Source organism: Schistocerca cancellata, chromosome 5 (assembly GCF_023864275.1).
Source record: "Schistocerca cancellata isolate TAMUIC-IGC-003103 chromosome 5, iqSchCanc2.1, whole genome shotgun sequence".
Taxonomy (NCBI): Eukaryota; Metazoa; Arthropoda; class Insecta; order Orthoptera; family Acrididae; genus Schistocerca; species Schistocerca cancellata.
Window position 1 is genome coordinate 78,981,448 of NC_064630.1, and position 25,246 is coordinate 79,006,693.

General features: G+C 45.2%; 1 protein-coding gene across 1 annotated transcript in view; it reads right to left on the reverse strand.

Moving 5' to 3' along the window:
- LOC126188370 (antifreeze protein Maxi-like) overlaps nt 1-25,246 on the reverse strand; it is an 87,424-nt gene that overhangs the window by 37,620 nt on the left and 24,558 nt on the right. Inside the window, exon 2 of the mRNA XM_049929969.1 lies at nt 24,105-24,231. Coding sequence (XP_049785926.1) covers nt 24,105-24,231 — 127 coding nt within the window. The remainder of the gene's footprint in view (nt 1-24,104; nt 24,232-25,246) is intronic.

Sequence of the window (25,246 nt, forward strand, 5' to 3'; positions counted from 1 at the left end):
TATTCCTGTCATGTGATGCACACGCCGTCACCAGTGTCGTATAGAATATATCAGACGTATTTTCCTGTGGAGGAATCGGTTGACCTATGACCTTGCGATCAAATGTTTTCGGTTCCCATTGGAGAGGCACGTCCTTTCGTCTACTAATCGCACGGTTTTGCGGTGCGGTCGCAGAACTCAGACTCTAAACTTATTACAGTGAACAGAGACGTCAATGAACGAATGGACAGATCATAACATTGCAAAAATAAAGAAAATAAATTTTTAACTTGAGGGAAGAGTTGAACCACGCTAACCACGAGACCACGGCGCTCCTGAGTTCATACTGTCCTTGATGTTGCCTATCTTGCGCAAGGACTACTCAGTTTATATATTTTGCTTATTTTTTTCGTAGTTCCACACAACTTCTTTCTGTTTTCTCGATTGATCTGTGTTCGGTTTTTCAAGACCTATCCACTGTGCCAACTTATAACTAAATCTGAGGAGGGTGCGATGGGGAGGTTCCCTTGTAAGTGCAGTACCTAAAGGTGGAGGTGAGTTATGGGATACCATCCGTGGTACAAGAAGTCGGATTATTTTGTTAAGATAAGCGAAGTTCCACATTCTGACCCCTAGACTAGGCAATCTTACCCGACATACCCCCTCTGCCAATGTTGTCATTGGATGAGGTGTGGAGGGCATGTGGTCAGCAGACCGTTCTTTCGATCGTTGCCACGTTTCATGACCTGGAGTCACTACCACTCATCAAGGAGCTCCTCAGTTTATCTCTCGAGGCTGACTGCACCTCGTTCCAGTTTTCTCGCTGTGAATCGAATCCGGGTTCTCCAAATGGCAGCCATGCTGCCCCTCAACGGAGACGGAATAATTAGAATTAATGAATAAGCAATTATGACGGAGTTTATTAATGTCGAAAGCAAAACTCATAACAGGTGTTCTTGGCAAAGACTGTATAGAAATTTTTCCAGATTGCTAACAATTGGAAGAATAGGAAAAATGATATCAAAATATTTCAAAACACCTTTAATTTACTCCAGAAAATAAATAAAAACAAATACGTGAAACAACAGTCAGAAAGCAATACAGAAATCCTCGGCAACTTCTCCATAGATAACATCTAAAGTTTTCTCCGTCAAGAGTTCAAAATGGTTCAAATGGCTCTGAGCACTATGGGACTTAACTACTGAGGTCATCACTCCTCTAGAACTTAGAACTACTTAAACGTAACTAACCTAAGGACATCACACACATCCATGCCCGAGGCAGGATTCGAACCTGCGACCGTAGCGGTCGCGCGGTTCCAACTGTAGCGCCTAGAACCGCTCGGCCATCAGTCAAGAGTGTTAACTTCTCCAAAATAAGGTATGGTGATCAAAATTGTTTAACCAAGTTATGTTCTTATTTATGCACATTTTACAGAATATCGTTGTTCTCGTTGAAATTCCGTAAAATATCACGAAAAAAAAGCAAACAAGAAGAAAACATTAAAAGCACTAATGCACTAACTTCGATACAAGATAAATGAGCGTCGCGAGTGAAAGTTAACTACGGACACCATTGTCAGTCAGAAACCCCTTCCCGAGAATCCTTGACGTTGATGCCGCGTCTCCTTTGGCCTCCGTCCCGATTTTTTGACGGTCTGCGTGGATGCCACCATTTGAAAGGCATTGTGCAGTGTTTCGAGAATCCGTTCCCTCCCATTGACAGTCTGTGTATGTCGACTTCAGCTCCTCCAAGTCCCACAAGCGGACCACACTGCAATCACAGTTTTATATTTTTTATATTTATGTTACATGAAGTTCATAACTCAAATATCAATCAGCAAAACTAGTTCGCGCTACTTACAGAATTTCTCGAGGAAAACGACTTTGAAGTTTTCCGACTGTCTATAATATGCTAAAGCGAGCTGTGCTTTTTCACAATAGCCGGTGAAGTTATGTGGTAGAATGGGGTGGTAGAATCGGGTGGGTTCAGTTCTCAGCCTTGGCAAAATCGTAAACAAAGTTACATGTGCCATGAACATTTCTCTGGCGCGTAAAACACGTAACGACAAAAAATAATTTAATTTTGTAATGTTTTTTCTTAAATTTAAACTTTTTTTTACGAAAGATCAACGAAAATTGGATCTTTGTGTGTGATACGAGAATGTAATTAGAAATAAGACGTGCAATTATCATAAAAACAGCAAATAGATATCTGTTAATTAGGATATATTCGATGAAAAAATTGTTCAAATGGCTCTGAGCACTATGGGACTTAACATCTAAGGTCATCGCTCCCCTACACTTAGAATTACTTAAACCTAACTAACCTAACAACGTCACAGACATCCATGCCCGAGGCAGAATTCGAACCTGCGACCATAGCAGCAGCGCGGTTCCGGCCTGAAGCGCCTAGAACCGCTCTGCCACAGAGGCAGGCTATATTCGATGGATTTTATGTATATATGACTTACGTATTCGAAATGGACGAAAAAAAAGAAAAAAAAGAAGTAAAACGGGACTCGAACCAGCGATTATCAGTCTAGAGCGCTACTAATTTTTTCCCATCTTTATGTATTTTAAATTTCACGGAAATGCCAGTAGAACATGCACCTCTGTTTAGAAATTTGCATCAGACAGGAATCGAATCTGAAACACCCACATGGCTGACGAGCATTCTACCACACGACCACGCGATCGGCAGTGAAAAATCGACCTTGCTTTAGCTTATGGACGATGGTCGGAAAACTTCAAAGCCGATTTGCGAGAGAATTTTTGGTAGTTGTGTCGAACATTATGAGAGACTAATACTGGAGTTATGAACATCACGTACCATAAATATAAATATTTTCATAAATCCGAATGCTGTGTGGTCCCCTTCCTGAGGTTCCCTTTCCAACTAACAGTGATTCTTCCGCTGTATAGTTGAATTTTTGGAACACAGCCTGTTTCTTCAGTCAAGAGGAGCTGAATATCTTACAGACAAAAAAATTGCTTCCGAGCTTCTTGATAACCGATTTACATATCAAAGTAACGGTGCAAGGTTTAATACTTTGTTTACGATTTTGCCAAGGCTGAGAACTGAACCCACCCGATTCTACCACCCCATTCTACCACATAACTTCACCGGCTATTGTGAAAAAGCACAGCTCGCTTTAGCATATTGTAGACAGTCGGAAAACTTCAAAGTCGTCTTCCTCGAGAAATTCTGTAAGTAGCGCATTTTCGGTGCATAGATCCTGAGGAATCAGTACCCAGAACAACCAACTCTGGCCTTAATAATGACCTTGGTACGTCTGGGCATTAAGTCAAACAGAGCTTGGATGTCGTGTACAGGTACAGCTGCCCATGCAGCTTCAACTCGATACCACAGTTCATCAAGAGTAGTGACTGGCTATTTTACGAGCCAGTTGCTCGGCCACCATTGACCAGACGTTTTCAGTTGGTGAGAGATCTGGAGAATGTGCTGGCCAGGGCAGCAGTCGAACATTTTCTGTATCCAGAAAGGCCCATACAGGACCTGCAACATGCGCTCGTGCATTATCCTGCCGAAACGTACGGTTTCGCAGGGATCGAAGAAGGGTAGAGCCACGGGTCGTAACACATCTGAAATGTAACGTCCACTGTTCAAAGTAACGTCAATGCGAACTCAGATGGAATGTATACCGCAGAGACAGGCTGGACAGTGAAGGAGGAGGCGTGTTTATAGCGATAAGAAGTGCAATAGTATCGAAGGAAATTGACGGAGATCCGAAATGTGAAATGATTTGGGTGAAGGTCACGGTTAAAGCAGGCTCAGACATGGTAATTGGATGTCTCTATAGGCCCCCTGGCTCAGCAGCTGTTGTGGCTGAGCACCTGAAGGATAATTTGGAAATATTTCGAGTAGATTTCCCCACCATGTTATAGTTCTGGGTGGAGATTTTAATTTGCCGGATATAGACTGGGAGACTCAGACGTTCATAACGGGTGGCAGGGACAAAGAATCCAGTGAAATTTTTTTAAGTGCTTTATCTGAAAACTGCCTTGAGCAGTTAAACAGAGAACCGACCCGTGGCGATAACATATTAGACCTTCTGGTGACAAACAGACCCGAACTATTTGAAAAAGTTAATGCAGAACAGGGAATCAGCGATCATAAAGCGGTTACGGAATCGATGATTTCAGCCGTAAATAGGAATATTAAAAAGGGTAGGAAGATTTTTCTGTTTAGAAAAGTTTTGTCTCAAGTACAGATAGTGTTGAGGATCAGTGGACAAAGTTCAAAACCGTCGTACATAATGCGTTAGATGAGTATGTGCCAAGCAAGATCGTAAGAGGTGGAAAAGAGCCACCGTGGTACAACAACCGAGTTAGAAAACTGCTGCGGAAGCAAAGGGAACTTCACAGCAATCATAAACATAGCCAAAGCCTTGCAGACAAACAAAAATTACGCGAAGCGAAATGTAGTGTGAGGAGGGCTATGCGAGAGGCGTTCAATGAATTTGAAAGTAAAGTTCTATGTACTGACTTGGCAGAAAATCCTAAGAAATTTTGGTCTTATGTCAAAGCGGTATGTGGATCAAAACAAAATGTCCAGACACTCTGTGACCGAGATGGTACTGAAACAGAGGATGACGGACTAAAGGCCGAAATACTAAATGTCTTTTTCCAAAGTTGTTTCACAGAGGAAGATTGCACTGTAGTTCCTTCTCTAGATTGTCGCACAGATGACAAAATGGTAGATATCGAAATAGACGATAGAGAAACAATTAAAATCGCTCAAAAGAGGAAAGGCCTCTGGACCTGATGGTATACCAGTTCAATTTTACACAGAGTACGCGAAGGAACTTGCACCCCTTCTTGCAGCGGTGTACCGTAGGTCTCTACAAGAGCGTAGCGTTCCAAAGGATTGGAAAAGGGCACAGGTCATCCCCGTTTTCAAGAAGGGACGTCGAACAGATGTACAGAACTATAGACCTATATCTCTAACGTCGATCAGTTGTAGAATTTTGGAACACGTATTGTGTTCGAGTATAATGACTTTTCTGGAGACTAGAAATCTACTCTGTAGGAATCAGCATGGGTTTCGAAAAAGACGGTCATGTGAAACCCAGCTCGCGCTATTCGTCCACGAGACTCAGAGGGCCATAGACACGGGTTCACAGGTAGATGCCGTGTTTCTTGACTTCCGCAAGGCGTTCGATACAGTTCCCCACAGTCGTTTAATGAACAAAGTAAGAGCATATGGACTATCAGACCAATTGTGTGATCGGATTGAGGAGTTCCTAGATAACAGGACGCAGCATGTCATTCTCAATGGAGAGAAGTCCTCCGAAGTAAGAGTGATTTCAGGTGTGCCGCAGGGGAGTGTCGTAGGACAGTTGCTATTCACGATATACTGAGGCTTTTTGCAGATGATGCTGTGGTGTATCGAGAGGTTGTAACAATGGAAAATTGTACTGAAATGCAGGAGGATTTGCAACGAATTGACGCATGGTGCAGGGAATGGCAATTGAATCTCAATGTAGACAAGTGTAATGTGCTGCGAATACACAGAAAGATAGATCCTTTATCATTTAGCTACAAAATAGCAGGTCAGCAACTGGAAGCAGTTAATACCATAAATTATCTGGGAGTACGCATTAGGAGTGATTTAAAATGGAATGATCATATAATGTTGAGCGTCGGTAAAGCAGATGCCAGACTGAGATTCATTGGAAGAATCCTAAACAAATGCAATCCGAAAACAAAGGAAGTAGGTTACAGTACGCTTGTTCGCCCACTGCTTGAATACTGCTCAGCAGTGTGGGATCCGTACCAGATAGGGTTGATAGAAGATATAGAGAAGATCCAACGGAGAGCAGCGCGCTTCGTTACATGATCATTCAGTAATCGCGAAAGCGTTACGGAGATGATAGATAAACTCCAGTGGAAGACTCTGCAGGAGAGACGCTCAGTAGCTCGGTACGGGCTTTTGTCAAAGTTTCGAGACCATACCTTCACCGAAGAGTCAAGCAGTATATTGCTCCCTCCTACATATATCTCGCGAAGAGACCATGAGGATAAAATCAGAGAGATTAGAGCCCACACAGAGGCATGCCGACAATCCTTCTTTCCACGAACAATACGAGACTGGAATAGAAGGGAGAACCGATAGAGGTACTCAAGGTACCCTCCGCCACACACCGTCAGGTGGCTTGCGGAGTATGGATGTAGATGTAGATGTAGAGGTGACCGAGACGTGAGATGAATGGCACCAGTATGGCGATGACGAATACACGCTTCCAATCTGCATTCACCGCTATGTCGCCAAACACGGTTGCGACCATCATGATGCTGTAAACAGACCCTGGATTCATCCGAAAAGTGACATTATGCCTTTCGTGCACCCAGGTTCGTCGTTGAGCACACCATCGCAGGCGCTCCTGTCTGATGCAGCATCAAGGGTAACCGCAGCCATGGTCGCCGAACTGATAGTCCATGCTGCTGCAAACGTCGTCGAACTGTTCGTGCAGATGGTTGTTGTCTTGCAAACGTCCCCATGTGTTCACTCATAGATTGAGACGTGGCTGCACGATCCGTTAAAGGCATGCGGATAAGATGCCTGTCATCTCGACTGCTAGTGATTCGAGGCCGTTGGTTTCCAGCACGGCGTTCCATATTACCCTCCTGAACCCACCGATTCCATATTTTGCTAACAGTCATTGGATCTCTACCAACGCGAGCAGCAATGTCGCGATACGATAAACCACAATCGCGATAGGCTACAATCCGACCTTTATCAAAGTCGGAAACGTGATGGTACGCATTTCTCCTCCTTACACGAGGCATCACAACAATGTTTCACCAGGCAACGCCGAGCAACTCGGATAAATTTCGCGTCGGTAGCACGTGATCTTCGTGGTGTAGCAATTTTAATGGCCAGTAGTGTGTCTTGAGCTTGGACCGTTCACTTTTTCTAGTTTTCTTCTTATTTTACAGTACAGTACACCTTCTTCCTGTTTTCATGCTTGACCTGTGTTCAGTTTTCCACGGGCTATCCACTGGGCCATTTCACCACTAAATCTGAGAGTGATGCGATGTCGGTAGTGGGGATGGGGGGGGGTGCTATTATAGATAATTCTCATTTGTGAGTGAGTGCGGAAATCAAACGCCGGTACGGTAACATCCGTACGCACGAATGGGTCTTACGGGGCTCCGGAAAGGCTCAAATCATGAAAAGTTCAATTTTTACTTTTTTGCGTTTTCTGAATCTGCAGACTATTATCTTTTAATAGATCTATAATTTATTCAATTCCGAAGACTACAACTATTTTTAAATTTTTTTTTTTAAATGTGTTCTACATGGGCGTGACCCACTGTGGCCCTGTTAAACTGCTGTCAAATGGTGTTATTATTAACGTCCGTGTTCATCAGGTACATTTTAGTGATGTGAAATAAAGTATGTGTTGTGGCTAACCTGTGATGGTTCAATATATATCGCTGGTGTGATTGTCGATTGTTTCATGTTTATTTACTCTGTCGTTATCTCGAAAATATTCGTAATTAATTCTGTTTCTTGAGTCTCTGTTTTGTTGAAGTATAATAATGAGTAAAAGTAAAGTTATTAGAAATCCTCTGAAGGCTTTTAAGAAAAGGAGAAATGTTGGAAAGCCAAAGGTATGTGTTATTACTGTAAACAATAAAGACGATAACCAAGTGAGTGTACCTAACCTCTCAAGTACACCTGCCCATAGCAGTCAAAGTGGGAAAGAAAATACTTCACAAAAGTAGCTTGGTTCAATGAGTGAAAACTATGAATGTTTTATGGGCGAATCGGATGTGAATGAAATATTTGATATGTCGGTTCTCAAAGGAATTTTTTTCAAACTGTGTAAGATGTATTCATTGTAGTGAAGTTGGTCTGGAACTCTCCATAATAAAGCACGTAGGACTTGCTAGTGAAATACAACTGAAATGTGATAAGTGTTCATACATGACCACCTTTTGGAACAGCGTTGCAGTAACTGCAACTGAAGAAAATGGTAGCAAAATCTACGAACACAACAACGAGCGATGCTTGCTTTAGACAAGGAACGCCTTCGGGCTGCAGACAGGGCTGTAAAGAGTCTATAAATACAAGCAAGAGTAAACAGGAGGAGGAACAAGAGGAAGCTGGAGGAGGAGTTTGCAGAGGATGAAGATAATCCATCCTATGGACCTGGAATGCACTAAAAAGTTAATCCAATCTTTGTCGCTCGATTCCCAAAACTTTTATTTTCTCATACTAATTACATGTTTTCTAAGGATCTTCCAAACATATTTGTTTCAAACTTTCAGTAAATGTTACACAATACCTTCTGCATAATTTAACACAGCCTTTTTTCCAAAAAACTGTATATTTTTGAATATATAAATAAAAAATTGCAAAAAAATGTTGTGAATTTTCATTACAATTGAAAAAAAAATCATCTTTAATAACTGAACTAAAATTTTGTAAAATCCCTGTGTTAAGTTGTAGCCCATATTCCAATAAGTAATCTGTAAAAAGTTCAACTTCCTACATCAAATACTTTGTGAGGAAAGATGTAATTTATAAGCGTTATTTTAACATTGCAAGTATAGAGCGTTCCGGAGCCCCTTAACGCCGAAACTGATGCTCGTGTTGTGTGTGGCGCGCGGTGCGTGGCGGCCAGGGCTGCAATACGCATCGATTGCGGCGTGTGCGGGGGGCGCTCGCCTGTATATTCGCGTCACAGCGCGGAGCGCGCGCAGAATCACAGATGAGAGGCGCCGTCTCCCGCCACCCATCAGCATTCCGCCGCCGCATGCCAGCCAGCCGCCGCGGAACTCCGCCGTCACGGTGCAGGCGCGCGCCGTGCTATTACAGGCGGCGTTACGTGTCACACAGACACGTTAGGCGCTCCTTTCATCTCGCCCTCGGAGCTCCGTGACGTCGCGAGAAGTCCCGCTCGGCAGCCGCGACCACTGTCCTCGCGCTCTTGCAGATGAGCGGCTGTCAGACAAGTTACGCCACGTCTCGCTCAGCGCATTAGCTCGGCTACGTTTGTCGGCAAACTCAGATCAATAATCTGTACTGCTACGCTTATAAAAATAATCTACACTGCCTGACAGAAAAGGTGAAGCGCACGGAAGAGCAGGAGAAAACGAAACTTCACGGAGTCAGGCAGATGTTGTTGTTGTGGTCTTCAGTACAGAGACTGGTTTGATGCAACTCTCCATGCTACTCTATCCTGTGCAAGTTTCCTCATCTCCCAGTACCTACTGCAACCTACATCCTTCTGAATCTGCTCAGTATATTCATCTCTTGCTCTCCCTCTACGATTTTTACCCTCCACGCTGCCCTCCAATACTAAATTGGTGATCCCTCGAAGTCTCAGAACATGTCCTACCAATCGATCCCTTCCTCTAGTCAAGTTGTGCCACAAGCTCCTCTTCTCCCCAATTCTATTCAATACCTCCTCATTAGTTATGTGATCTACCCATCTAATCTTCAGCATTCTTCTGTAGCACCACATTTCGAAAGCTTCTATTCTCTTCTCGTCCAAACTATTTACCGTCCATGTTTCACTTCCATACATGGCTACACTCCATAAAAATACTTTCAGAAACGACTTCCTGACACTTAAATCGATACTCGATGTTAACAAATTTCTCTTCTTCTGAAACGCTTTCCTTGCCATTGTCAGTCTAGGTTTATTATCCTCTCTAATTCGACCATCATCAGTTATTTTGCTCCCCATATAGCAAAACACATTTGCTACTTTAAGCGTCTCATTTCCTAATCTAATTCCCTCAGCATCACCCAATTTAATTCGACTACATTCCATTATCCTCGTTTTGTTTTTGTTGATGTTCATCTTATATCCTCCTTTCACGACACTCCATTCCTTTCAGCTGCTCTTACAGGTCCTTTGCTGTCTCTGACAGAATTACAATGTCATCGGTGAATCTCAAAGTTTTTATTTCTCCTCCATCGATTTTAATTCCCACTCCGAACTTTTCTTTTGTTTCCTTTACTGCTTGCTCAATATACAGATTGAATAACATCGGGGAGAGGCTACAACCCTGTCTCACTCCCTTCCCAACCACTGCTTCCTTTTCATACCCCTCGACTCTTATAACTGCCATCTGGTTTCCGTGCAAATTGTAAATAACCTGTCGCTCCCTGTATTTTACTCCTGCCACCTTTAGAATTTGAAAGAGAGTATTCCAGTAAACAATGTCGAAAGCTTTCTCTAAGTCTACAAATGCTAGGAACGTAGGTTTGCCTTTCCTTAATCTTTCTTCTAAGATAAGTCGTAAGGTCAGTATTGCCTCACGTGTTCCAATATTTCTACGGAATCCAAACTGATCGTCCCCGAGGTCGGCTTCTACCAGTTTTTCCATTCGTCTGTAAATAATTCGCGTTAGTATTTTGCAGCTGTGGCTTATTAAACTGATAGTTCGGTAATTTTCACATCTGTCAACACCTGCTTTCTTTGGGATTGGAATTATTATATTCTTCTTGAAGTCTGAGGGTATTTCGCCTGTCTCATACATCTTGCTCACCAGATGGTAGAGTTTTGTCAGGGCTCGCTCTTTCAAGGCCGTCACTAGTTCTAATGGAATGTTGTCTACTCCCGGGGCCTTGTTTCGACTCAGGTCTTTCAGTGCTCTGTCAAACTCTTCACGCAGTATCGTATCTCCCATTTCGTCTTCATCTACATCCTCTTCCATTTCCATAATACTGTCCTCAATAACATCGCCCCTGTACAGAGCTTCTATATACTCCTCCCACCTTTCTGCTTTCCCTCCTTTGCTTAGAACTGGGTTTCCATCTGAGCTCTTGATATTCATGCAAGTGGTTCTCTTTCCTCCAAAGGTCTCTTTAATTTTCCTGTAGGCAGTATCTATCGTACCCCTAGTGAGGTAAGACTCTACATCCTTACATTTGTCCTCTAGCCATGCCTGCTTAACCATTTTGCACTTCCTCACGATGTCATTCAGACAGTATGTGGTGTTATTTCAGTGCTTACAAAACCGGTTAAATTTTCAAAGAACTTGGCATTATGAGCCCACCAAGCAGTATGAGTTGCACCTCCTCTGTCCTTGACGCATGGCTGGCCCTAGTGACCGGTTCTAGGCGCTTCAGTCCGGAACCGCGCTGCTGCTACGGTCGCAGGTTCGAATCCTGCGTTGGGCATGGATGTGTGTGATATCCTTAGGTTAGTTAGGCTTCATTAGCTCTAAGTTCTAGGTGACTGATGACCTCAGAAGTTAAGTCGCACAGAGGTCAGAGCCAGCCACTGATTCGGTTGGGGACGCTATCATAAAGCCATGGTGTCCTTTCTTAGGAAAACTCGCCCACAACTGCTGTAACAAGGCCTTGGTGTCCTGGATACGGTAGTGGAACGCAGTTCTATCGGAGACTTGTCAGCTGATCTCGCTGGTAACTGGAGTACCTCGATCTCACGAAGAGAGTTCATAGAGACACGTGCCAAGTGTGGGTGCGCGTTGTCCTTTCTAAACAAGGCACCAATATACTATCGCTTCAGAGGTAGCACAAGACGGCGCATGATGTCTGTGCCGTGCCACTGTGCCGTCACGGTTCTCTCAGTGACTACTAGCCGTGGCTTGAAATCATAACCGATTGCTGTCCACACCATGACGTGAAGGGTAACACAGCTGTGTCTCTCCAAAACATTGGAAGAATTGGACATCTGCACACGTCGTCGACATACACTCCAACAATGATCATCCGGCGTACTGTAAAACCGCCACTCGTCGCTGAACACAGTCCGACGCCATTCATCAGTAGGCTATGTTTCCCGGTCACGGTACTACTCCAAATGCAGCCGTCCCAGTTCTGGTGTTGACGGCAGTCTACGCATGCGACGGTAATTCTAGTCCGACCGATGGCGAGGTGTGAAACAGAACGTTGTAGACTGGTCATTACTTGTTCTGCGATGCCATATGCACATGTGAAGGGATCGCGATGTGCTTGACATATAATATGGCGACCCTCCCTCCCACTGGTCAGAAGTAGCGGACCGTAATCTTGTACGAGGTGCATTCAAGTTCTAAGGCTTCTGATTTTTTTTCTCCGGACTGGAAAGAGATAGAAACATGCGCATTGTTTTAAAATGAGGCCGCGTTCATTGTCAATACGTCCCAGAGATGGCAGCACCGTACGGCAGATGGAATTTTACCGCCAGCGGCGAGAATGAGAACTGTTTTAAATAGTTAAAATGGCGATGTTTTCCTTACTTGAACAGCGTGCAATTATTCGTTTTCTGAATTTGCGTGGTGTGTAATCAATTGAAATTCATCGACAGTTGAAGGAGACATGTGGTGATGGAGTTATGGATGTGTCGAAAGTGCGTTCGCGGGTGCGACAGTTTAATGAAGGCAGAACATCGTGTGACAACAAACCGAAACAACCTCGGGCTCGCACAAGCTGGTCTGACGACATGATCGAGAAAGTGGAGAGAATTGTTTTGGGGGTTCGCCGAGTGACTGTTGAACAGATCGCCTCCAGAGTTGGCATTTCTGTGGGTTCTGTGCACACAATCCTGCACGACGACCTGAAAATGCGAAAAGTGTCATCCAGGTGGATGCCACGAATGCCGACGGACGATCACACGGCTGCCCGTGTGGCATGTTGCCAAGCAATGTTGACGCGCAACGACAGCATGAATGGCACTTTCTTTTCGTCGGTTGTGACAATGGATGAGACGTGGACGCCATTTTTCAATCCAGAAACAAGGCGCCAGTCAGCTCAATGGCAGCACACAGATTCACCGCCACCAAAAAAATTTCGGCTAACCGCCAGTGCTGAAAAAATGATGTCCATGTTCTGGGACAGCGAGGGCGTAATCCTTCCCCATTGCGTTCCAAAGAGCACTACGGTAACAGGTGCATCCTACGAAAATGTTTTGAAGAACAAATTCCTTCCTGCACTGCAACAAAAACGTCCGAGAAGGGCTGCGCGTGTGCTGTTTCACCAAGACAATGCACCCGCACATCGAGCCAACGTTACGCAACCGTTTCTTCGTGATAACAACTTTGAAGTGATTCCTCATGCTCCCTACTCACCTGACCTGGCTCCTAGTGACTTTTGGCTTTTTCCAACAATGAAAGACACTCTCCGTGACCGCACATTCACCAGCCGTGCTGCTATTGCCTCAGCGATTTTCCAGTGGTCAAAACAGACTCCTAAAGAAGCCTTCGCCGCTGCCATGGAATCATGGCGTCAGCGTTGTGAAAAACGTGTACGTCTGCAGGGCGATTACGTCGAGAAGTAACGCCAGTTTCATCGATTTCGGGTGAGTAGTTAATTAGAAAAAAAACCGGAGGCCTTAGAACTTGAATGCACCTCGTAAGACGAGTATGTCTTCTCTCACGACCCAATACACTTCAACATCGAGCCGCTCTTACAGATGTGCATGTTGCACCAATCGACCATTCGACCAAGTCGAGACCCGAACTGAGGCCCCTTTCAAACTGCGTCAGATTGTCGTGTCCTGACATAGGTGGGAGAGGGAAAAAAGGGGTTGTTGGTCAGTCTGCGCTCCCGAGCGGTACAGAGCAGAAGGCAGATGGACAAATCACAGTGAAGGCATTTGATTGTTTTCTTCCATCTGAGCCAACACTGGTACATTTACTAGAAATGCAGGTGGGGAGACTCGGTAGGGAACTCGTTGTGGAGACTCTTGGACAGACAGGGTTTTGAAATAGTTGTTTATTCCAGACAGGACTAACTAATACACTGGAGGCTAGTTTTAGGATTAGAAAAGCATGAATAACACTGTTACAAAAGAATCCAGTGCAGAAGTCACAGGAGTGGATGCTAACCACGGTAGCAAACACTAGCAGCGTCTTAAGGCAACAACTTAGTTGCAAAACAAAACATACTGAATGTGACACTGTTCACTGAGGCACTCCAAGTGAGAGAGCAGACTTACGCGGAGCTGGACCGAGGCTGGAGTCGATGGACGCGGATTCGGCGCACAGATCGTCTGACTGAGAACTCTGCCAAAATGCGGAATGTAGAGGTTTTAAAGAGTCGCGTGGGGCACTGTTTTTCCTACACTCCTGGAAATTGAAATAAGAACACCGTGAATTCATTGTCCCAGGAAGGGGAAACTTTATTGACACATTCCTGGGGTCAGATACATCACATGATCACACTGACAGAACCACAGGCACATAGACACAGGCAACAGAGCATGCACAATGTCGGCACTAGTACAGTGTATATCCACCTTTCGCAGCAATGCAGGCTGCTATTCTCCCATGGAGACGATCGTAGAGATGGTGGATGTAGTCCTGTGGAACGGCTTGCCATGCCATTTCCACCTGGCGCCTCAGTTGGACCAGCGTTCGTGCTGGACGTTCAGACCGCGTGAGACGACGCTTCATCCAGTCCCAAACATGCTCAGTGGGGGACAGATCCGGAGATCTTGCTGGCCAGGGTAGTTGACTTACACCTTCTAGAGCACGTTGGATGGCACGGGATACATGCGGACGTGCATGGAACAGCAAGTTCCCTTGCCGGTCTAGGAATGGTAGAACGATGGGTTCGATGACGGTTTGGATGTACCGTGCACTATTCAGTGTCCCCTCGACGATCACCAGTGGTGTACGGCCAGTGTAGGAGATCGCTCCCCACACCATGATGCCGGGTGTTGGCCCTGTGTGCCTCGGTCGTATGCAGTCCTGATTGTGGCGCTCACCTGCACGGCGCCAAACACGCATACGACCATCATTGGCACCAAGGCAGAAGCGACTCTCATCGCTGAAGACGACACGTCTCCATTCGTCCCTCCATTCACGCCTGTCGCGACACCACTGGAGGCGGGCTGCACGATGTTGGGGAGTGAGCGGAAGACGGCCTAACGGTGTGCGGGACCGTAGCCCAGCTTCATGGACACGGTTGCGAATGGTCCTCGCCGATACCCCAGGAGCAACAGTGTCCCTAATTTGCTGGGAAGTGGCGGTGCGGTCCCCTACGGCACTGCGTAGGATCCTACGGTCTTGGCGTGCATCCGTGCGTCGCTGCGGTCCGGTCCCAGGTCGACGGGCACGTGCACCTTCCGCCGACCACTGGCGACAACATCGATGTACTGTGGAGACCTCACGCCCCACGTGATGAGCAATTCGGCGGTACGTCCACCCGGCCTCCCGCATGCCCACTATACGCCCTCGCTCAAAGTCCGTCAACTGCACATACGGTTCACGTCCACGCTGTCGCGGCATGCTACCAGTGTTAAAGACTGCGATAGAGCTCTGTATGCAACGGCAAACTGGCTGACACTGACGGCGGCGGTGCACAAATGCTGCGCAGCTAGCGCCATTCGACGGCCAACACCGCGGCTCCTGGTGTGTCCGCTGTGCCGTGCGTGTGATCATTGCTTGTACAGCGCTCTCGCAGTGTCCGGAGCAAGTATGGTGGGTCTGACACACCGGTGTCAATGTGTTCTTTTTTCCATTTCCAGGAGTGTATTTAAAGCTACCCATCCAATCCCGTAGGTTTCTTGCAAGTGCCTGCCAATCACGGTTTAGTTAGGTCCCCTCTACTGCTCCTAAGGCGGGGATGTTAATGCAGTTTGTAACGCCGGAAATGCATATCCTTCTATTTCCATCTATTGTACTATAAATTTTTTCCTTATTTTGTTACGATGTATTATTGGTTTATTTTGCAAATATTGTTTGTTTATTTACGCTGGATCTTGCCTAGGGAAAAATATGCTATCGAACGATTACATCGGTAGGTCGTGTGGAGAACCAAAGTGTTTAGGATCTTTGGTAGTGTTAACTCTGCCGCGTGGAGCGCGGGCAGAGCGGGGTCTCGCTGGGGTGGTGCAGTGGAGCAGGTGTGTTGTGTGAAGCTCCCGCGAGTTGCCGCGCTTTCGGGGTTTGGCAGCATGTAATTGCGCTCGACTTGCTATGATAGTTTCTGACATGGTGTCGCGGACGGGAAGCATTAGCTGTCGCACATCAAGAGCCCGTTTTGCCTGGTGACCGTGTCGAGAAGAAGGCGCGCCAACATCCAGCTTCTGCAACAGCGACGGCCGACAATAAGTGATTGTCGCCACCTCCTCGATCGACGACTTCAAACCTTCAATCAAGCAACAAGGAAGACTGGAAGCACGTTAAGTTTTAGAACTGTATGGCAGACCTCAGCTTGTCAAACTGTTCCATTTGTATCACAAAAATATAACATCTTAGCATGAACCTTTGTTGCTCATTGTCCAAATTGCATTACCAAGCAGGGTCCCTTCCTTTTCCGATCTGAACCCGTGTGTCGTTGATATTCAAACGCCAGCGTTAAAGTAATATCATTCCATTTCACTGCTTTAATTTCAAAGTTCAGTCAATATATTCATAGCTGGCTACAATATTTACATTATACAAGCACAAATTAAGAGTGCGAGTTTTGTTACCATATTTTAGCTTACCTGTGACTCCAGCTCAGCTTGGTACGTACTAAATTCTACTATTGTTAATTGTTCAACATCATTTAATTCAAGTTCAAAGTTAAATCTCTTATTTCTAAATTGCGTAGATTCAAGTAGCTTTTGAGATGATTGTTGAGGTAGCCCAAGACTAACCTGATTTAATTTAATTTCGTAGTGCTTCATAAACAAAGTTCACTATTAAATTCAGTCACTAAATTAACTTTCAATTTTCGGATCTTTTTTTTTTTTTTTTTTTTTTTTTTTTTCTTTTTTTTTTTTTTGCTAAATTAAGTCAGAGTGTAGCGAAATTTATTAGCTCCGACAAACATTAAGTTCTCACACAACACGTGTCAACCTTCAGTTGCCACGCTTTTAGTGCTAATGATACGTGCATTAACCTTTCTTTTTCAGTTACTATAGTAATTGTCCTTAGGACTGGCGACCGTAATTTCCCCCAAATCTCAAATACCTAATTACCGCTAGTTGATTGTTAACGTAACGACCGCACATTTACTTTCTTTATTAACTTTACCCTTTTTCAAAATTAATTTACACCAATTTTATTTGCATTTTTCCTTTCATTTGGATGTAACCCTTCCTCCCTCTTTACGGACAGATTAACTTCGGTAACGATTGCTTTTCCCAAATTTCCATTAGGTACACGCGGTTTAATTTTTCTCGGTCATTAAGGTCGATAAGTGAGGGGGAGGTTACAAGGTACACTAACTACGTCCGTATTTGGTATCAACATTGTTCAGCTGAAAGCTAAACGTAAATGCTCTGCCAAATAACGCTTGCAACATTATTGTTATACGTCATTTAGCCCAGCCCCTCGCGCTCCCCGGAGTAGGGAGTGCTAGGTCAACAGTTCTTTGGCGTTTTCGCTCTCTTTCTAACCCTTGTGAGTCCACTGACGTTGCTGTTCTCAGGCCTGGTATCAAGCTGGCTTTATACGCTCATACGTGCTTGTTGGTTACAAAGTTCTACAGTGGCAACCTACCACAGTGTTTAGGCGACATATGAAGTTACTTGTTAATTCCTTGAAGAGTAACTAACGCCCTGGGAGCGCGTCTGGGGGCGTCTGCATTTTCGAAAGGCTCTGCCCTTACTGTTTCCTTCATGTAACAATATCTCTCCTAGTTTCGTCTGCCCTCAGCATCGTCGCTGCCTCCATGCCTTGGATAACACTACAGTAGCAAGGAATAATCAGTATATTACAATGTGCTGATAACGCTGTCTCATGCGAGTAATGCGCCTTTGACAGCAATCAATCAATACCTAATGCTGTTCGGGCCCCTTACATACCCCTCAAAATCTGAAAACAGTAAGCACCAAGAACACAAGTGCACTCTTTTGGTCGCCTTTCTATCTGTCACACAGAATTGCGACCCTGATCTCGTTGATTGTGTATACGTGTACAAAGATACATTGATATCCAACCATGCCTTCCGGATTTTTCACTTGTTTTGTCAGGCAGTGCAAAGCTCGTTGATTGTGTATACGTGTACAAAGATACATTGATATCCAACCATGCCTTCCGGATTTTTCACTTGTTTTGTCAGGCAGTGCAAAGCTTTTTACCACTTTCTCTTCGACCAGAAACCCAGAGTTAAACTGGAAATTTCCTGCCAGATTAAAACTGTGTACCACATCGGAACTCCAAGCTCTACCATCTGAGTTATCCAGACATGATTCGTGATCCGCTCTCGCAACTTTACTTTCTACAGTACTTTACTCCTAAGCTTCACGGAAACACTCCTGCATACCTTACTGGATCAGCACTACTGGAAGAAAGAATGTTAGAAAATGACATAGTCCCAGCCTAGAGGGTAGTATCCACAAAACATATTCGTTCTACAGCTATTTCTCCACAGTACCCTTTCTCGTCATCTTGGAAGACGTGAGTGTCCACAGTATAGCATGCATTGTTAGTTGCAATATAACAGACAGACGATATTGCTACCGTCCGCCCCCGGTAGCTGAGTGGTCAGCGCGACAGAATGTCAATCCTAAGCGCCCGGGTTCGATTCCCGGCTGGGTCGGAGATTTTCTCCGCTCAGGGACTGGGTGTTGTGTTGTCCTAATCATCATCATTTCATCCCCATCGACGCCCAAGTCGGCGAAGTGGCGTCAAATCGAAAGACTTTCACCAGGCGAACGGTCTACCCGACGGGAGGCCCTAGTCACACGACATTCATTCATTCATTCAATTGCTAGCGATGCTATCTCCATCCTGTCCTGGATTATATGAAAGCGTAGCAGCCATAAAAGTAGTAAGAAACACTAAAAACTAGAAATGAACGTATTTTGAGAGCTATTTTGCCTTCTGTAATGCAGATGCCGCTAGTGATTGGAATGTGCTCGATACTACTTCCGCAATAAATAAATAAATAAATAAATAAAATTAATCTCTATTGTGTAGCTTACGTCAGTACAGATGTAAGAATGAGATATTTCCGAAACTTGCCGCTCTGCTGGGTGCGATCGCCCGAAAGTGAATCAGCAGCCGCTATCACTAAAGTCTGCGTCATTCATCGCTCTAGTGACGTGTTTCGCTGCATGGCTGCATCGCGGGGTACTCCCTGAGAGGGAACCGGACGCTGGTCGGTTTGCCGAGGTGAGGTGCCAGGAAACAGTCGCTGGTGATCCTGTCTGTCAGTCCGGACGCAGCATCGGGCCTAATTTGTGCTGCGGTCACCAGTGGCTGCCGCTCTACAGAGACGCTCCCGACGTGAATCTGCCAGCCGCCACCATCCAGAGCTACTGCAGTGACTAAGTTCGTCTTTCTCGAACCACTGAGACAATTACAGCCACACCACGTCGAATGAGTAGGGCAATCCTTTGGAAGGAAAATTTCGCAGGGCTACGAGACGACCTGAGCTTGTTGACAACGTTCTGTCGTGTGTTCAATGCCTACAACGCGTCAGCAAGCCAGAAAACAGCAAGTCGTACTGACTCGGGGGGGAGAAGGAAGACGACCTCATTAGAGACGGAGCACAATCTCGGGACTGACAAGAAGGCGTAAGGCAAGCCGCCGTGTCCTTTTCAAAGGGATCGTCCCAGCATTCGTCTTAAATCTCTTTCCTTAATTCCAGTCAACGATCACAAATTCCCGTCATACTATCGTTTTCCGCACGTGGTGTTGTAATGGTACTTGAATTACGTAACCATTACGGCACCTCAACTTAACCTCTCGATACCAGCAATATTCTACTGTGTTTCTGTAAAGTAGTTGACATATTTCTGAGACAACATTCAGATTTGATTTCATTAATGTAGAGGTACTTTGATACATCGATATGTTTATGTTGCAAGATATTATTCTTATGTGTATTCTTTCTTTTGTCACTATGATCTTTGACGTACTTGTAACTCTGATTTTTGGGCGCGTAAGCGGTTGCCGGTTAGTAGTTAGAGAGTCGGACCTTGAGGAGGTCAAGTCTTGGACGTCACGTTGGAAAGACGCATATTGTAGCCAGTTCATAAAATGTGAACTTTAACAGTGAGGAAGATGTTTTCAAGTATGTTTTGTATTGTGAAGTGATGTTTTGTGCGTTACGTGCCATTGCAACAAAAGCAATAAAAAAAGTGTAATTTGAATTCGGAGTGCTGATTACTTTTTTTACATCACCATTGTGCTAACTTTCAAAGGTTGAATCTTCAAGAATGGTTTGTGAAACACATCTATAAAACTTTTGAATATAGCAGTATAAAACCTAGGCCTCTTTGCATCCGAATTTGGAATCATCACCACCTAGATTTTCGACGATTGAGCCATGATTTTACAACGAGACCAGCGTGGGAAACACAGAAAGATGAGTGCCTAGTTTATTCATTATTAGATGATATGACTTTATTAACTGTGCTCTAATGACACCTGCCACATAATAACTTCGTTGTTGGCCGAAAATGCAATATTTAGCAGCAACACCACAATCATTATTAAATTTTGACCTTTGTTGTGGTAGAGTTGTTAGAGTGTGTATTTCAGATATGTCAGGAAAACGGAAACCAGATGCAAGTGGTGGGTGGTGGTGGTGCGTTCCTGTGGGACCAAACTACAGAGGTCATCGGTCCCTAGGCTTACACACTACTTAATCTACCTTAATCTAACTTACGCTAAGCACAATACACACACCCATGCCCGAAGGAGGACTCGAACCTCCGACGGAGGGAGTCTCCCGAACAGTAGCAAGGTGCCTAAGAGCACGCGGTTACCCTGCGCGGCAACGAGTGGCGGGAAATATCCACCTTGTAAACAATAAACCGTAACCTGAAGGAAAGGTGCTCATTTCATATGCAATCAAATCTAGAAATAAGAATAACCTTCACTAAAGTTTAAAGTTACCTACTGTAGTCCACAAAGGTGCGCATTATTTAGGAAGAACCACTACCAGTAACTTACCAGTAGACAAAACGTTTAGCTACCGTACTATAAGAGATCAGTCTAAGAGGCGCCTGCTAAAGGATTTACTGATGGAAGACTCCTTCTCTATCTGCTCCACTGACAACTTTCTTAGTAGAATTAATTGATGTATACAGGGTGTCCCAGCTATCTTGTCCACCCAAAATATCTCTGGAACAATAACAGCTATTGCAAAACGACTTTCACCGGTATCAATGTACGGCTGGGGCCCATGAATGTACATATTTGGAAACATTCTAAAACGAAAGCATATGTGTTTTTTAACACAAACTTATGTTTTTTTTAAATGGACCTCCTATATTTTTTCTTCAGCAACCCATAGCATGACAAAGCACATACACAATGGCGTTGATTGCATCGCAATATTCCCATTACATCCCGAGATATTGAGACGCGAACTTGACGCTTGAAACACCCGACATGCGCTGCTAGCGCACGTCCTGAGGCTCAGGCGTGAACCCCATGCTGCCCGTAATCTCAGCAGGATGGCAGCAGATCGTATTATTCGTTTCGGATCTCTTGATAAGTGTGGAAGTGTGATTACGCATGTCAATCAACTCGGATTACGGGCAGCATGGGGTTCACGCCTGAGCCTCAGGACGTGCGCTAGCAGCGCATGTCGGGTGTTTCAAGCGTCAACTTCGCGTCTTAATATCTCGGGATGTAATGGGAATATTGCGATGCAATCAACGCCATTGTGTATGTGCTTACTCATGCTATGGATTGCTGAAGAAAAAAATATAGGAGGTCCATTTAAAAAAACACAAGTTTGTGTTAAAAAAACACATATGCTTTCGTTTTAGAATGTATCCAAATATGTACATTCATGGGCCGCAGCCGTACATTGATACCGGTGAAAGTCATTTTCCAATAGCTGTTATTGTTCCAGAGATATTTTGGGTGGACAAGATAGCTGGGACACCCTGTATATTGAAGCTTCCTGGCAGATTAAAACTGTGTGCCGGACCGAGACTCGAATTCGGGACCTTTGCCTTTCGCGGACGCGTGCTCTACCAACTGAGCTACCCAAGCAGGACTCACGCCCGTCCTCACAGCTTTAATTCCGCCAGTACCTACTCTCCTTTCATTCTAGAAACATCCCCCAGGCTGTGCCTAAGCCATGTCTCCGCACTATCCTTTCTTCCAAGAGTGCTAGTTCTGCAGGGTTCGCAGGAGAGCTTCTGTGATGTTTGGAAGGTAGGAGACGAGGTACTAGCGGAATTAAAGGTGTGAGGATGGGGCGTGAGTCGTGCTTGGGTAGCTCGGTTGGTAGAGCACTTGCCCGCGAAAGGCAAAGGTGCCGAGTTCGAGTCTCGGTCCGGCACACAGTTTTAATGTGCCAGGAAGTTTCATATTATCGCACACTCCGCTGTAGAGTAAAAATTTCATTTCGTCACATAAGGTAAATATCGTGCAGCTATTAAAGATGGCCGTACGAATCAATATGATGGGGAACGATGTGAGCGACATTCAGGCAGTTTGGTGCAGAAAGTTCATCACAAAGTGAGAGAGACCAGACGCTTTACGATTTCGACGTTGTGTGATGTTGCCTCAAGTGTCAAGAAGTGTGCTTTATGCAATTGTTACTGAACTTGTAAATTATCGAAAGTTATGCTCAGGCGGCAGATTTCAACGAGAATGCTATTCGAAAGCTGGTATTTCCTTAAAAAGTACGTCTCGTACATTTAAACATTTCCTGAAAGGTTTGTTATTACTTCTGAAATGAAAATACGTTTCAGGTGCTTTTACTATTTCGGTATAGTACCGGGCGGGAAGGAGCGCCTGGTCCCCGGCGCGAATCCGCCCGGCGGATTTGTGTCGAGGTCCGGTGAACCGGCCAGTCTATGGATGGTTTTTAGGTGGTTTTCCACGTGCCTCGGCGAATGCGGGCTGGTTCCCCTTATTCCGCCTCAGTTCCACTATGCCGGCGATTGCTGCGCAAACAAGTTCTCCACGTACGCGTACACCAACATTACTCTATACGCAAACGTAGGGGATACACTCGTCTGGTGTGAGACGTTCCCTGGAGGCTCCATCGGGGGCCGAACCGCAGAATAACCCTGGGTTCGGTGTGGGGCGGCGGAGGGGTGAAGTTGACTGCGGTAGCCGTCGTGGGATTGTGGACCACTGCGGCTGCGGCGGGGACGGAGCCTCTCTGTCGTTTCTAGGTCCCCGGTTAACAAACAATACATACAATACAATACAATTCGGTGTAGATGAGGACTGTTTAACTAACGATCTGTTGAATAAATATTAGTATATTTCTTTTCCTCAAATATTTCTTGTGTATTCTCGTTTTCTGACGTATTTTGTATCCTTGAGGATCTCCTCTCTATGGATCTATGGAACAAATAGTAATCTAATCTTCGTTATTTTCCTACGTCACCTGAGCGTTCGTTCAGTGCGGAGACGACAAATCAAAAATCAAATGGCTCTGAGCACTATGAGACTTAACTTCTGAGGTCATCAGTCCCCTAGAACTTAGATCTACTTAAACCTAACCAACCTAAGGACATCACACACATCCATGCCCGAGGCAGGATTCGAACCTGCGACCGTAGTGGTCGCGCGGTTCCGGACTGTCGGAGACGACAGTCTTTTATCACAGCCCTGATCTGCGTGCCACCTCTAATGAACCAAATATGGACGTGAAGTTCTACCCAAAAGAAAAAGTTAGAGGAAATAATTAATTTCGTCGGGGGATAGTGAGTGAGTGACTTTTGTAATATACTATTAATATTTTCGTGTTAATATTTACCTTGACATGAAGTGTCTTATACTGTTAGTTCGTATAGGCTACCATCAAAGGTGAACAGAAATGAATATCTGTTCTGCTGTGCCGGCCGCGGTGGCCGTGCGGTTCTGGCGCTGCAGTCCGGAACCGCGGGACTGCTACGGTCGCAGGTTCGAATCCTGCCTCGGGCATGGGTGTGTGTCCTTAGGTGATGTCCTTAGGTTAGTTAGGTTTAAGTAGTTCTAAGTTCTAGGGGACTTATGACCTAAGATGTTGAGTCCCATAGTGCTCAGAGCCATTTGAACCATTTTTTTTGTTCTGCTGTGTCAAATGTACGCATATAGTAAAACATAAAAAGCAAAACGAAAATTACTTTTCGTATCGAATTCTCCTTACACTTTTTATGTTGTCTTAAATGCTTAGAATCGACAAAAGAAAAGAGACGTTTTCTTTTCAAGTTCTGACGACAGCCAATAGTGGCCGATTGTGACTAACAGCGTGAACAATTCCTGCGACTGCGTCAACGAACAGATTAAGCGTACAATAGGAATTTGTGAAGAGAGAGAGACAGGGTGTGCTGTCGCAGGCCGGGCCCCCTGCTTCAGCAGGTGTTGAGAACCGCAGTGGGCCTTCAGCCTCTTCCGTCGCCACCCCCGCGCCGCCCGCCTCCTGCGAAAAGTAATCTGCCGGTTGTCAGCCGGTGCTTTATCCCAGATATAAATGAATTCAAAGAAATCGCGTGCACAGCGTCTATTCTCAGCCGGGCTGTCTGCTCGCCATTGTGTCTGAAGCACTCGCCATCTCTCACGCGCCCCCTCCTTATCCACTGCTTATCCTTCTGTTCGCGCACTACTGAATAAATGCTCTGACCTCTGCACGAAGAAACATCCTCCGTTTTCAAACACGTCGACAGCATCAAGAGCTCAGTCTTTCTTGAGCAACATCGTTCCCCTCTTCTACCGTTGAAAACACTTGCCCCTTATGAAATACACGAATTGAAGAAAAATATGGAAAGCCGGCCGCTGTGGCCGAGCGGTTCTAGGCGCTACATTCCGGAACCGCGCGACTACTACGGTCGCAGGTTCGAATCCTGCCTCGGGCATAGATGTGTATGATGTCCATAGGTTAGATAGGTTTAAGTTGTTCTTAGTTCTAGGGGACTGATGATCTCAGATGTTAAGTCCCATAGTGCTCAGAGTCATTTGAACCTTTTTTTTTTCTACGGTCGCAGGTTCGAATCCTACCTCGGGCATGAATGTGTGCGATGTCCTTAGGTTAGTTAGGTTTAAGTAGTTCTAAGTTCTAGGGGACTGATGACATCCGATGTTAAGTCCCATAGTGCTCAGAGCCATTTGAACCATTTTGAAAAAATATGGAAACACTGCGAGAAATGTGTGCTTCAACATAAACGCAGGTAGAGCTTTTGTGTTTGGCCGCAAGTGGCACCCGCGCGAAGTCCTCAATACGCTGCAAGTGTCAGGCGCGGTCATAACAGTGCTCTATAATGTAAACGTCGTGTAAATAGGGCCTCCCGTCGGGTAGACCGTTCGCCGGGTGCAAGCCTTTCGATTTGACGCCACTTCGACGACTTGCGCGTCGAAACAGTGCTCTGTGTAGTCGTGAGTGCATTAGGTCTGAGCCAACTGAATTGGACAATGTGCAAATTGTTGGTAATCGTATGGTG